The sequence below is a fragment of the Condylostylus longicornis genome, unplaced genomic scaffold, assembly GCF_029603195.1.
Source record: "Condylostylus longicornis isolate FDR11 unplaced genomic scaffold, ASM2960319v2 ptg000038l, whole genome shotgun sequence".
NCBI lineage: Eukaryota > Metazoa > Arthropoda > Insecta > Diptera > Dolichopodidae > Condylostylus > Condylostylus longicornis.
The window spans coordinates 9139804-9152814 of record NW_026578007.1 but is presented as its reverse complement, the minus strand read 5'-3'; the positions used below and the strand labels follow the sequence as shown (position 1 = coordinate 9152814).

At 24.6% G+C, this 13011-nt stretch overlaps 1 protein-coding gene across 1 annotated transcript; it reads left to right on the top strand.

Annotated features, from left to right (window-relative positions):
- The first annotated feature begins 6927 nt into the window (after positions 1-6927).
- LOC129609020 (glutamate receptor ionotropic, kainate 2) lies at positions 6928-12772 on the top strand. The gene is made up of 5 exons (XM_055520854.1): positions 6928-7693; positions 7839-8032; positions 11779-12077; positions 12163-12275; positions 12354-12772. Exons 1-5 carry the CDS (start codon positions 6928-6930, stop codon positions 12770-12772), a joined length of 1791 nt encoding a protein of 596 aa, XP_055376829.1.
- Positions 12773-13011: the final 239 nt, after the last annotated feature.

Below are 13011 nucleotides of genomic sequence, written 5' to 3'. Positions count from 1 at the left end.
ATAATATGTTCTAGCAGTATTGTTCTCTCTCTTTAAATTGCTCTCTCTCTCTTTTTAATTGTCTTTATCGTCTTGCATTTTAAAAATAAAATTTATTATTTAATTTATTTTCAAATAAAAATTAATGAATATAAAGAAGAAATTTCATAAGAAAGGAAAGTAAAACAGCAGACAAAAATATTAAACAAATTAAGAGTTGTTTTTTTTACACTCATTCATTTGTTGCATATATTATACATATTGTGGTTGTAGAAAAAGTTGTAACTAAGATCCAATTAATTTTTGAAGTATTTGCAAAAACAAAAAATTCCAAACGATAGTAAAATAATGATCTGTATAATACAGTGGAGGATATCGTTCATAAGCCTGATGTAGTGTGCGATAATATTCAGCTGTATCATACGCCTTTGCTCCATAATCTCTAAGAGCAAGCGCAGCTATTGTTTTGCCACAAATGTGGTGGTGAGAATACAACAAAATTTTTCCTATATTCAACAATTGACCGAATTATTTCTGTCCGATTCATTTTTGACCTCTTTTCAATCTCCATTCTAATTAATTTTCCCTTTAAATTCTGTGCTATTTGAAATATATTTAGATGTTCTATTGATGGTCTCGTATTAGACACTGGAGTCATTATAGCTATATGCTCTGTCTGCTCGCGAATAGTGAAGGATTTTATGAAATGCATTAGCCTCTAACCTCTCTGCTCTATTATTGGGAAGGGTATATCTGACACGTCTAATCCCTCAACGTAGTTGACACGTTGCAGTAGAATTTGTTCCAGGCGTGATTAAATGAGATCGGCACGTATACGGTCATGGTGTTATAACCTCTTCGAACTGCTCATTTGCAGTCACTGATAAGATATCGTCATCTGACGAATTATTTATCTCTTCCATATGGGAAGAGCCGCTTTCAACCATCTGTGTACCAACTCTTTCTATACGATCATCAATTCTATTGAAGAACTATGAATCGTATTGTGCTTCTGGTTGTTTTAAGCAATATATGGACATCTGTCAATCATTTTTAGTATTTATCATGTTTAATCTAATTTTAAAACCAAAAATTATACATATCGTAATTAGTCTGAACCGATACTAGTCTGAATCAATATTAATCTGAACCAATAATTAAATTTTTGGTGTTCGTATAAAGTTTTTATTATTTTTAAGGCAATTAGAAAAATAAAATTATTAGATCTATGAAGCAAATTTAGAGGCTAATCAAATTTACTTCTAGATATTCATATATGTTCTGCTTTTACAAAATTAAATGCTCATTTAATAATTTTTTTTCTCCTTTTCCCTTTTACTTTTACCCAAATTGTACCCCTTCTTCATTCCACAAGTATAAAGGATTTTCATCTGCCTTATTGCCTTCTCAATTTTGTTGCCAAGTAAAATTTTCACTCTTATATTTTGCATGTTCCATTAGGTTGCGTAGAATTTTTTTTTTAAACTTTAATAGTTAATATATAATAAATATATATGAACAGGACCACAATAGCTCCGAACTTTCGTTTGGTCCTTTGCATTTTGTTCCTGCATAATGGGAATTTTACTTCTTCAAGCATGTTTTCTGGAAATATTTCGAAAAATTATATTAATAATATGTTTATCATGTTTATGTTTACCCAACATGCTACATGTTATTTTTTAAGTTTAAATATAGCTAAAAATAATTTTTTTTTTGTATATATGTATGTATCTGTTTAAACTTTCAATAAATTTGTCAAAGAGGTATACGCTTTTAAAGTTGAGACAACAATCGGCTGTCATAAAATAAGTAATTTTTATACAAAAAAAACAGTAAAAGTTTAGCAGAATCTTATATAATAGCGCTACTGAAATAAACTGAGATTCAACAAAATAAAGTTGGATCAAACCAATGGTTTGTATTGTAGCACTTTTCTTTTCAACAATTAGTAAAAATACTGCTTTTAAATACAGTCAGTGTATATCTACCACACAATTAAAAATATTTTTATTCATATACGAAACTATCTCTAGGATTTGCATTAGCTTTTGCGTTTATAGAAATTTGAAAAAGCTTGCGGTTTCGGAAATCAGCGTCAAAAATTCAAATTTTACGAATTTCAAAAGGCGATAAGTTGAGAAGGGTGAAGATAAAAAAAAATTTCTTCTAACGAAATAAACCATTTGCTAGTATCTAAAAGCTGCTAAAATTTCAGGCTCCTACAACCTGGGGTCTAAAAGTAAAACGACATAAAAAATTCGGACAAAATGGATTTTATATAACGGCCAAAAAAGGCCATTTTTACGGTTTTGGGGGGGTATAACTTTTAGAGGGGGAGAGATAGGTAAAAATTTTGTTCTACGGAAATAAGTTTCTGGTAAAGATCTATGTACCTATGAAATTTCAGCTTTCTATCTTCAAGGGTGTAGAATTTTTGTAAACAAAAAAAGTGTCCACGAACGGACGGACGGAAAAATAAATTTCAACAAAGAATTTCTAACTCAAAAAATTTTAAATTTGTTCTCTGATATTTCAGCTTGGCATCTCAAAAATGTTTTGTATTACCACTTAAAATTATAAATGTTTTGTTTTGTACACGAATTTGTTTAACACTTAATCAATTTTTCACACTGGGTATGAAAAGAAAATTTACAATATCAATATAAAGTGCATTGCCCTGTAACATTAACTCTAATCCTTGTTACCAAATTGTGAGCATTTACCAAAATATGAGCCTATATATGGACCTTTGATTTTTAGTCTTTATATGCAAAAAAAAATGTTTGCAACCCTATACTTTGGTTTTAATATTTAAAGAAAATTTATTAATTTAATTTTTCATTTAATAATTTGCTTCACCAATCTTATCTTCGTTAATCTTTAAACATATTTAGTAATTCAATTTTGTAGCAACACAATTTTAACCAAATTCTTTTGAAACCAAGTACTCAAAATCTAATTAAATTGTTAATTAAAAAATTAGTATGAAAATCACTTAAAAAAATATTAAAAAAATATTATTAAAATAATTCCAAGAATGCTTGATGCAAAATTTTATTTCTTTATCCTTCCGAATTTCTCTTATTTAATTAAAACAATCTAAATTTTAGCAAACATGCAATTTCTATTTTCATATTATTATCATTATTGTAATAAAATTAACATTTTTTTATCTTATCATTTTTTTATCTTTTATTCAACAAATTTTAATAATTTATTCAATCAATTAATTTTAACCCATAAATTCATAACGTTTAATATAAAATATAATTTGATGTTATCAAATCCGGAAAAAGAAAACACAAATTTGCCATAATTATACAGAATAAAAATGTTGTTTAATTAAAATTTTAAAATGCAATTTAATAATGTAAATATCTATAGCGATTCGAATTATTTGCATATATATTTGCTTGCCGTATACGTATCCATTTAAAAGTATAAAAAATTGTTCCTGGTCTCTATAACAGGTACGTATATAACACATAAGAAGACTATAATAAATTATTTTTTATTAATATCGTAGACTATAGAGGAGCCCACAATATATGTAAGCCATATTACTCGTATATACTGACTGTACTTTAATTTATTACAAACATTATAATTTTTTCATTATGAACACTATTTTATCTTATATATTAGTTTACATTTTAAGTCATAAATTCATTGTAAACTACTGTTATTACGTATGTATACATGGAAAAAATAAAATGGAAGAATAAATTCATTGTTAGTTAATGTCCTGTTTTTTTTTAATATATATTTTCTTTTTTTTTTACCAAAGTCATGTTCTATAACCGATTTGTACAAATTTAAGTATGAATATTTATGTTAGATTGTATACAGGGTATTCGATTTTCTTAGTTTATTGCTATACCGTTGCATAGAGTCTTATGTGAGTATGAAAATATTTTTATAATGGCGATGTTGGCAGACAACTCAATAGATTCCGAATTACTAAAGCTTAAAATAAATTTTTGATTTTTCTTTTATTATTCGATGAATATCTTAGTATAAATTCGTTTGTTTATATAAATACAGTTGCTGCTGAATATGATTTCGAAATCTTAGATTTAGGGCTTTCTTATTATTATATACACTGGCCATTATTTCTTTTTTTTTTAACTAATTTAAATTAAATAATCAGAAATATATTAATACAATATTTCAATTTTCAATTTTTAAGGATTTGTTAATTTTTTAAGTCATGTAATAATGCAATTAGCTCCCTTTAACTTTCCGGAATATCCGGCATCATTGCAATTTATAAAATTTTGAAAAAGATTGTCATTCAGAATTATGAAATTTTTCTTATTTTAGAGCCAAATGGTTCTAAAATTTGAACAAATTTCTAACTGGTATTGATACCAGACCCTAATTCTGAATTTTTAAAATCATATCCAATGACTATCTTAAACAGAAAATAAACTATACTGAAAATTGTAGAAAAATTAAAAAAAAATTATAGTTGGAATTATTTTTGAGACTGTATATCCTTCGAAGAAGTAGCAGTTAACTCGTAGTTTCTACTAGAAGTAGAAAACAAATACCCTGTATGTAAATACATACATATGTGTATATATGTATGTGGTAAGTATACATGTGTACATTATTTTAATTTTTCCAATAAAAATTATTTAAAAATATAACTTTTTTTTTAACATATTTTATTTATTTTATTAATTTGACAAATGAAAGTCCAGTCATGTTAATCAACTATATATGACATAAGTATTGTATAAAAAATATCTTGTAGTCATACATACATCCAAACATATACAAGTACACATAAATATTAGCATACAATAAAGGGACCACGTATATAATAAAGTCAACAAAATTAAAAGAACAACACTATACAAATAACGATTGTGTGCATATAAAATAAATAATAAAAAATAAAAGAAAATAAAAAATAAAGTACAATTTTTTTCTTTATTAAAATTATTATAAAAAAAGCAAAGTAAAAATAAAAAAAAAATTAAATAAATATTATTAATTCTCATAAAATTTATATAATATTAAGATTTTATTGAGAGCCCAAGTGTAAATTGAGCCTCCTACACCTTGTGAGTGTTACTGTTATAAAAAAGAATAAGAGGCCACAAAAGTTTAATTATTAAAAGAGTTTTTCGTATCATATTAGACCTTTTCATAAACGCAGTATATTGCGATAATAGCGAAATTCGCACTATATTTGTGTTAATAGACAAATGTTGCTAACCTAATTTGTTCAAGAGCATGAGTAATTTATAAAATAGCGAGATTAGTATGAGCAGTATGATTATTAGTATATTGCATATCTATATCTGTAATATTTTAGTTGTATATTCTAAAAGTAAAAATAACTAATATTCAAAAAGAGTATTAAAAATTATAAAATCCAAAAATTTTGAGTTAAGAAACTAGCTGAATAATTTAACTCAAATTCATAAATTACCCATTAAAGGGTAAACATTAATTATGCATTAACAATTCTATTAGAGCAATTTTTGTACAAAAATTTGTTGGTTTTTAAATACTTATTCCTAAGTTAATCAAATATCATAAAGATCATATAGCAAAGACATATTAACCCAAAATATAAACAAGAATAGTATTTGCAATATTTAAAACCAAATCTATGCAAAAGATTTTATACTACAAAGGATAAAAAGGACGTACTTAATAAATTTTTTTAAATATATTTATTTTGATTTTCTTTCTATTTGTAAAAATGTCGGCAATCTTAGACTTGCATTTAATTTTAAATTATTTGAATACAATTGAAATGATCAGAATATTATAAATCACATATTAGTACCAATTCCTCAATTCCTACTGAGCCAGTTAGTGTCAATTAGTTTGAATATCCTACTAAGCATATGCAATGTGTATCAACTAAATTTTTATGCTCACACGAACGAATGTTCTGTCCATCCGTTGGTGGTGTGTTCGTTTTAAAAAATTTTAAATGCGATATATTTTGAAATCCACTAAACAAAATTTCACCAATTTCTAATTGTAATAAATAATATTGTTCTATCAAAAAAGACAATAGTCAAACTTTCAACGAATGGGTTTAGTTACTGGACAATCATTAGAATTAATATTTTCATTGATAAATAATTTATTTCAAGTAAAAATTTGATTTAGGTTCAACTAAAAATTTCCTTTTGTTGAGCTTTAATCAAAAATATTCTAAACTTAAGATTGAAAAAAAAAGATATGCATATATATGATAAATATACAGTAATATGCTTCGAGAAAATCGAAAACAGACGGCAAATTAATACCCAATGGATTATTATTTTAAGGGACCTAAATCCAACTTATACTGCATGACCAATTAATAAATAAAAAAAATGTATCACAAAATCTATAAACTTGTATTTTCGTTGTTTTTACTAATAAAAACCCCAATATATACATTTTAATAAATAAACCCTTCCCCCAAGAGACCTATAATAATTATAAAAATTATAAATGATGTAAAGAATGAATAAATAAAATAAAAAAGGTTTAGTTTAGATTTAACTTTGTTTCATTGCACATATATAAAATTTTAGGTGTATTTAGACAAAAGTGAAATTCCCGTTATTTTTAAGGATACTACCAAATACCATTACCATTTTTAAAATTAAAAGCTATTATGAAGAAACGTTTTAAATTGACAAAATCAAAAAATAATTCGAAAATTTTCCAAATATTTTATAACCATAATTAAGCACAAATTTATTTATTATAAAATAATAATCAAACTTAGTAGCTTTTTTTTTTCAAATTAATTTAATTTTAAAGAGCACAAAATTCTAATTTGTTAACATTAAAAATAATTTAAATAAAATTTTCATATAGTTTGCATTAGCAACGTTTAAAAACGAGTTTTTTTACATATATTTATTTGGGATTTGGGATTTAATTAACATACATATATACAAATTTAATTTCATTTAAATAAAAATGGCTACTGGTTTTGAATTGATTTTAGCAGCCATTTGTTTAAATAGTACAGCATGTATGCAAGGGATACCATTACAAAATAATTCCGATACTATGCAATTTTCAATGATTTCACAAAATGGAAATTCATCATTTATTAATATTTTAGATGAAAAAAAAACAGAAATGGCAAAACAAAATCGATTAAAAGAAATGCAAAATTGGTTAAATGGAAGAAAATTAAGAATAGCTACAATTGATGATTTCCCATTAAGTTATACTGAAAAAAAAAATGGTGAAATTGTTGGTAAAGGTGTTTCATTTGCATTAGTTGATTTTTTAGCTAAAAAATATAATTTTACATATGATGTTATTAAACCGGATAATGATATTATTGGTTCATCATATGATATGGATAAAAGTTTAATTGAATTATTAAATCAAAGTCGTGCTGATATGGCTGCTGCTTTTATACCATTATTAAGTCTGATACGTCAACATGTTGCATATTCAGAAACAACATTAGATGAAGGTGAATGGATTATGATAATGCAACGTCCACCTGATTCAGCATCTGGTTCTGGTCTATTAGCACCATTTACATTTGATGTATGGATATTAATTATGATATCTTTATTGGCTGTTGGACCAATTATATATGGTTTAATAATGTTACGTAATAAATTAACAAAAGATGATTCACAATATCCATATTCATTGGGACATTGTGTATGGTTTGTTTATGGGGCATTAATGAAACAAGGAAGTACATTGTCACCAATAGCAGGTATCTACATACATATATATATGTACATATAATACATAAAATCTGAAGAAATTTTAAATTTTAATATTCTAATTTTAATTATGGTTCAATTATTCTTAATATTTTAATATGTATTTTTTAATTATAAAAAATTTAAATTTTTCAGATTCTACAAGATTACTTTTTGCAACATGGTGGATTTTTATAACAATTTTAACATCATTTTATACAGCAAATTTAACAGCTTTTTTAACATTATCAAAATTTGTTTTACCATTTAATGAGGTTGATGATGTTTTAAAAGCACAAAAAAATTTTGTTGCATCACGTGGAAGAGGTCTGGAATATGCTATAAAAACGGTAAGAATTGAATTATAATTGAAAGATTTTAGTAAATTGCAAAATTAGTTGAGAATAAAATAATTCTAGTTTGGTCTAGAACTTAAATACAAAATATCAAAAAGTAACCACTAATTAATCCAGATTCTAGATAAATTATTATTAACAGGTTTAGAAATGTTACTGTCTCTTATTGTATGGACACTGATTTTCTATGTTTTTAAATCAATTTTGAGAACTTTTTTTGTTCCACTGTTATAAGTCGCTCTCATTTTTTGTATTTAGTATACACGTTCCCTAAACTCTTTACTTTCTTATATATAGCAAATTAAATAATTGTAACTCAATGATTCATTCATATCTTAAGATTGTTTTCGTGATGACTCTATCATATTAAATAATTTTTTGTGATGTTTTCTCTGATATATAAACTGATATATAAACTAATTTCCACTAACCTCAGCTAACTATTCCCCGCTTTGTGCCCTAGTTTAAAATAACAAGGATTTGTCTTAAAAGTCTTTTAGACACTCTTATGCTTTCTGTGCAATTCTAATTTTGTAATGTTCCTAATGTTTGTAGACTTAAAAATTTTAAGTCTACAATTTATCGCATTTTAAATTTTCATTAGTTATTAATAAATTTTTAATTTTTATTATAGCTATTTAGTGTATTGAAAATTTTCTTCCAAAAATAATTTATTGAAAATTGTGTATTTTCGTTTTCAATCGTCATTGTTTTCTTTTCGTTTTTCTTAAGTCATTATACATTTTCACTTTCACATATATTGAAATGATTTTAATATTTAATAAATAATTAATACTTTCTACTTTATTCTCACCCCCATATGTACACGACATACCTATACCTTCATTGAATCATAAAATAATTTCCCGAAAAATCAAAAAAAAAAAAGAAAAAAAACACATTTTTGTCATGATGTTTTAATAAACAGCGAAAAATATCAATTAATTTAATTTCTAACCATGTAAATGATTAATGATTGTAATATATGAAAGGTATAACAACAGTATTAACAGCCTGACAAAATAACTTTACGCCAAACCAATGGTTTGTAAAGTAGCACTTTTCCCTTGTACAATTAAACAAGCTTTTTTAAAAAACAGACTGTTATAGCTATTTAAATTACTGTAATTAAAATACAAAAATATTTAAAATTATTGCATACATTTGGGATAAGAATGAAAAAAACCTCAAGATAATGGGCTGAGATCAGTAGTTATTTTTTTTTATGGCATGGCGTTTAACTTTTTGCGTTTAAACGAATTCGGAAAAATTACAATTTCAGAAATTCAAATTTTACAAATTACTGGAGTTGTGAGACAACGATAAGTTGGAAGAAAATGGTGTCAATCGAAAATTTAAAAAATAATTTTAATCAATGTGATATAATTAACCATGTTGTTTTGCCAGAAGAAACCAGTTTCTACATTTCAGCGGAATTTGTTTGCAAAACTAAAAAAACGTTTATGATTTCGATATAATATTCAAAAAAGATGGAGGGAGATAAGTAAAAATTTTCTTTTACAAAGTTAATTTACTTTTAAAGATCTATTTGTATGAAAAAAAGTAAAGATCTATTTGTATATCAGCATTCAATTTAAAGTGTGTAGTAATTTAAAGAGATGTTGAGTAAAAAGACACACGGACTGAGTAAAACTACTAAGTATTTGTTTTCCAATTTCGTTTTTGGAGAAGTGTTAACATTAATAAATGTGTAAATTTCCCGATTAGCTGAAAAAAAAATTTTTTAATTTTAGATACATACATATTTAAGTTTTAATTTCATCGATTTTTTAAAAAAAATAAAAGTAATTTAAATGAAAACGTTGAATCAAAAACAATTGCATATTTCAAGTAATTTCTTAAAAAATTTAGCAGAGCGAAAATCGTAAATTAAATTGCATACTTTGTCTCTTATCATCTTTGATATTCAAAAATGATAATAATTTCTTTAAAATCTAAGTAATTTTTCAATTAACTATACCGTATTTCTGAAACGCTTAAGTTAAAGTGTTTAACAATAAAAAATTCTATTATTGTTACCAGCTAAGCTAGGGCGTTACACTCCGGCATGAAATATTTAAAACACTATATACAAACGAAATTATATGAGTTTAAATGGTAGCTATTAAATGCAATCCCCAGAATCATTCATGCACAATGGGATATCATAGAGTTCAAATATTTAATCTTGTTTTAAAATATATTTATTATTTTTATGATTTAGAATAATATACTGACCACGAAATTCATCTGAATTGCCAATAATCCCACCCCATATATAAATATTAATTCTTTTTATATTTATACATAATATATAACCAATAACGTTATACCGGGAATATCAATACATATTTATTGTTGTTCTCACGAGTATATAAAGTTCTTGACAACTTTAACACATTGTTTATTTAATAGAATTGAAAAACACAGTAATAATTCGGAATAGTATTGTGTTGAAAATAAAATTGAATAGGTTATGTTAAATAATATATGAGTTTATATTAAAAATGTAAAACTTTGTAAGTATAATGTAGTTGTGCATATAAATGTATTCAATTTACTTTAATGCCATATTTTACTTTCCCCTTAAAATTACAATTAAATGATATTTTAAGATTATCTAATCAAACTAAATACACTGAAAACAATGAAAAAATTAAGAATTAATTCAATTAATTCATAATAAATTTATTTTATTAATTAGTTAATTAATGTTATAGCCATCAAATTGAATTGTTTTTTGGTTATGCCAAAAAAAAAAATACTATAAAAACCTATGTATGATAATTATAATTAAATCACTAAGTGACTTGTATACCGCGGGGGCAAAAATCTATATGGTCAATATCATAACTATCGCAAGTATATTATGTATGCAGTATATATGTATATATGTATAATATGTACATTCATAATATTCAGAAAGTTTCAATGTAGGGAAGGAACAAGTTTAAATATGTACTTCTTCTGAAAAAATTTATTGATAATTTTGATTAATTTATTAATTTTAATTAATTAATTTAATTAATTTTAATTAATCAATTATAATTAAAATTAATACATTAGAAAAACTGAAAATTAAAATATAAAAGAAAACTGTTATACTGGCTTATTTATTCGAACGCCAAAATTCAAAGAACATGATTTGTATTGAGCTAAGATTAAGTTTATTACAAAACTGCGGATAATAATTTTTAACAATTCATCCAATTAATTTTATAGATAAATGATGTATATTAATAAATATAATAATAAAACATTCAGTAAAAAGATCTAAAACCTCTAAATATTTGCAAGATAATTTGCAAGAGTTTCTCGAATCATATACATATACATATGTATGTATATACATCAATGTTTAAAAGTTTCGAAACATAAAATATGGCTGACACTTCAATATATAAAAATTTTATACCTGTACGAACTTTTGTTCAAGGAGTATTATACTCTTTGCCATTTACATTTTAAATGCTAAGATCAGTCTGAGGACACACAAATATATTCGGGCTCAGCATCGAATCCAGAGCCGATTCAGCTATATGCTAATGTATGCACAATTCCGTCATCTGTCACACAACTCCCAAAATTTTTGAATCATATTTAGCAAATATTAAAATCAATATCATTGATTCGCAAAAACATCACAGAGTTGACTTTATCTTTTCAGTTATTTTTTTATAATTGTTTTTAAAATCTTTTTGTATTTTAAATTTTTATTTTTTTTTTCTAAAATAAAACAGGAAAATGAAATTCTTTCTAAATTGAATACAATGGTTCAAAAAAACAAAGTTGAATTTGTTAACACAAGCGATACAACAATTTTAAGAACATTCGTCGAACAAAAATCTTTTCTATATATAAGAGATCGACCTGCAACTGATCATATGTTATATAACGATTATAAATTCAGAAAAACAATTGACATAAAAGAGGAAAAAATTCATTGTCCTTTTGCAAAGGCAAAAAATCCATTTATGACAAAGAAACGAGCGTTTGCATATCCTTTAAACAGCAATTTAAGTTTAATATTTGATCCAGAGTAAGTTCGTTTTATACATAATACATTTTTAGAAAAAAAATAACCTTCTAACGATTACATTTTTGTAATTTTATTTATAAATTAGATTATTAAATCTTGTTGAATCTGGAATTGTAAAACATTTAAGTGCAGAAAATTTACCAAATGCTGAAATTTGCCCACAAAATTTAGCCAGTACAGAACGTCAATTACGAAATGGTAAAATAATGATGCAAATTAAAAATTTAAACATACGTTAATTCTAAAAAAAAAAAATATTTCAATAATTTATTTTAGGTGATCTAATGATGACTTACTATATTATGCTAGCTGGTTTTGCAACAGCAATTGTTGTATTTTTCACAGAATTAATATTCCGTTGCTTAAATGCACGACGGGAACGTTTCCAAGATGAAGAATTTCTTCGACGTGGCAATGTTAAAAATATTGCATGGAATAAAAATCGTAATGGTATACAAACATTATCAAATAATAATATAACACCACCGCCACCATATACAAGTATATATAATCAAAGTCGACAATTGATGCAAAATTTAAATAGAATCAATGAAATTGATCCAGAAAAGCCAGCTGTTAAAAAATTAATAAATGGTCGAGATTATATTGTATATCGGAATATTAAAGGTGAAAATCAATTAATACCATTAAGAGCACCATCAGCAACGCTGTTCCAGTATAGTTATGTAGATTAAAATTTGTATAAATTATATAAAATAAAAATCAATATTATATTTACTGTTAATTATAATTTTAGATTTATGTACTATGTGTTATATTATAAATTACAAAAATTTTTATTTAAGTTGAAATTTTTTTTAAATTTTACAAAATTGCAATTTGACTTGGAATTAAAAAATTCAACTATTTTACTTAACACTATTAACAAAAAGAAAACACTTTTTTTTGCACTTAAAATTAAGAATATAGAAAA

Bases quoted from the DNA above. Each gene is read 5' to 3' on its own strand.
- LOC129609020 (XM_055520854.1), top strand. From the start codon at position 6,928: ATGGCTACTGGTTTTGAATTGATTTTAGCAGCCATTTGTTTAAATAGT. The intron at 7,694-7,838 runs GTATCTACATAC...TAAATTTTTCAG, and splicing joins TACATTGTCACCAATAGCAG to ATTCTACAAGATTACTTTTT. The intron at 8,033-11,778 runs GTAAGAATTGAA...AAAATAAAACAG, and splicing joins TGGAATATGCTATAAAAACG to GAAAATGAAATTCTTTCTAA.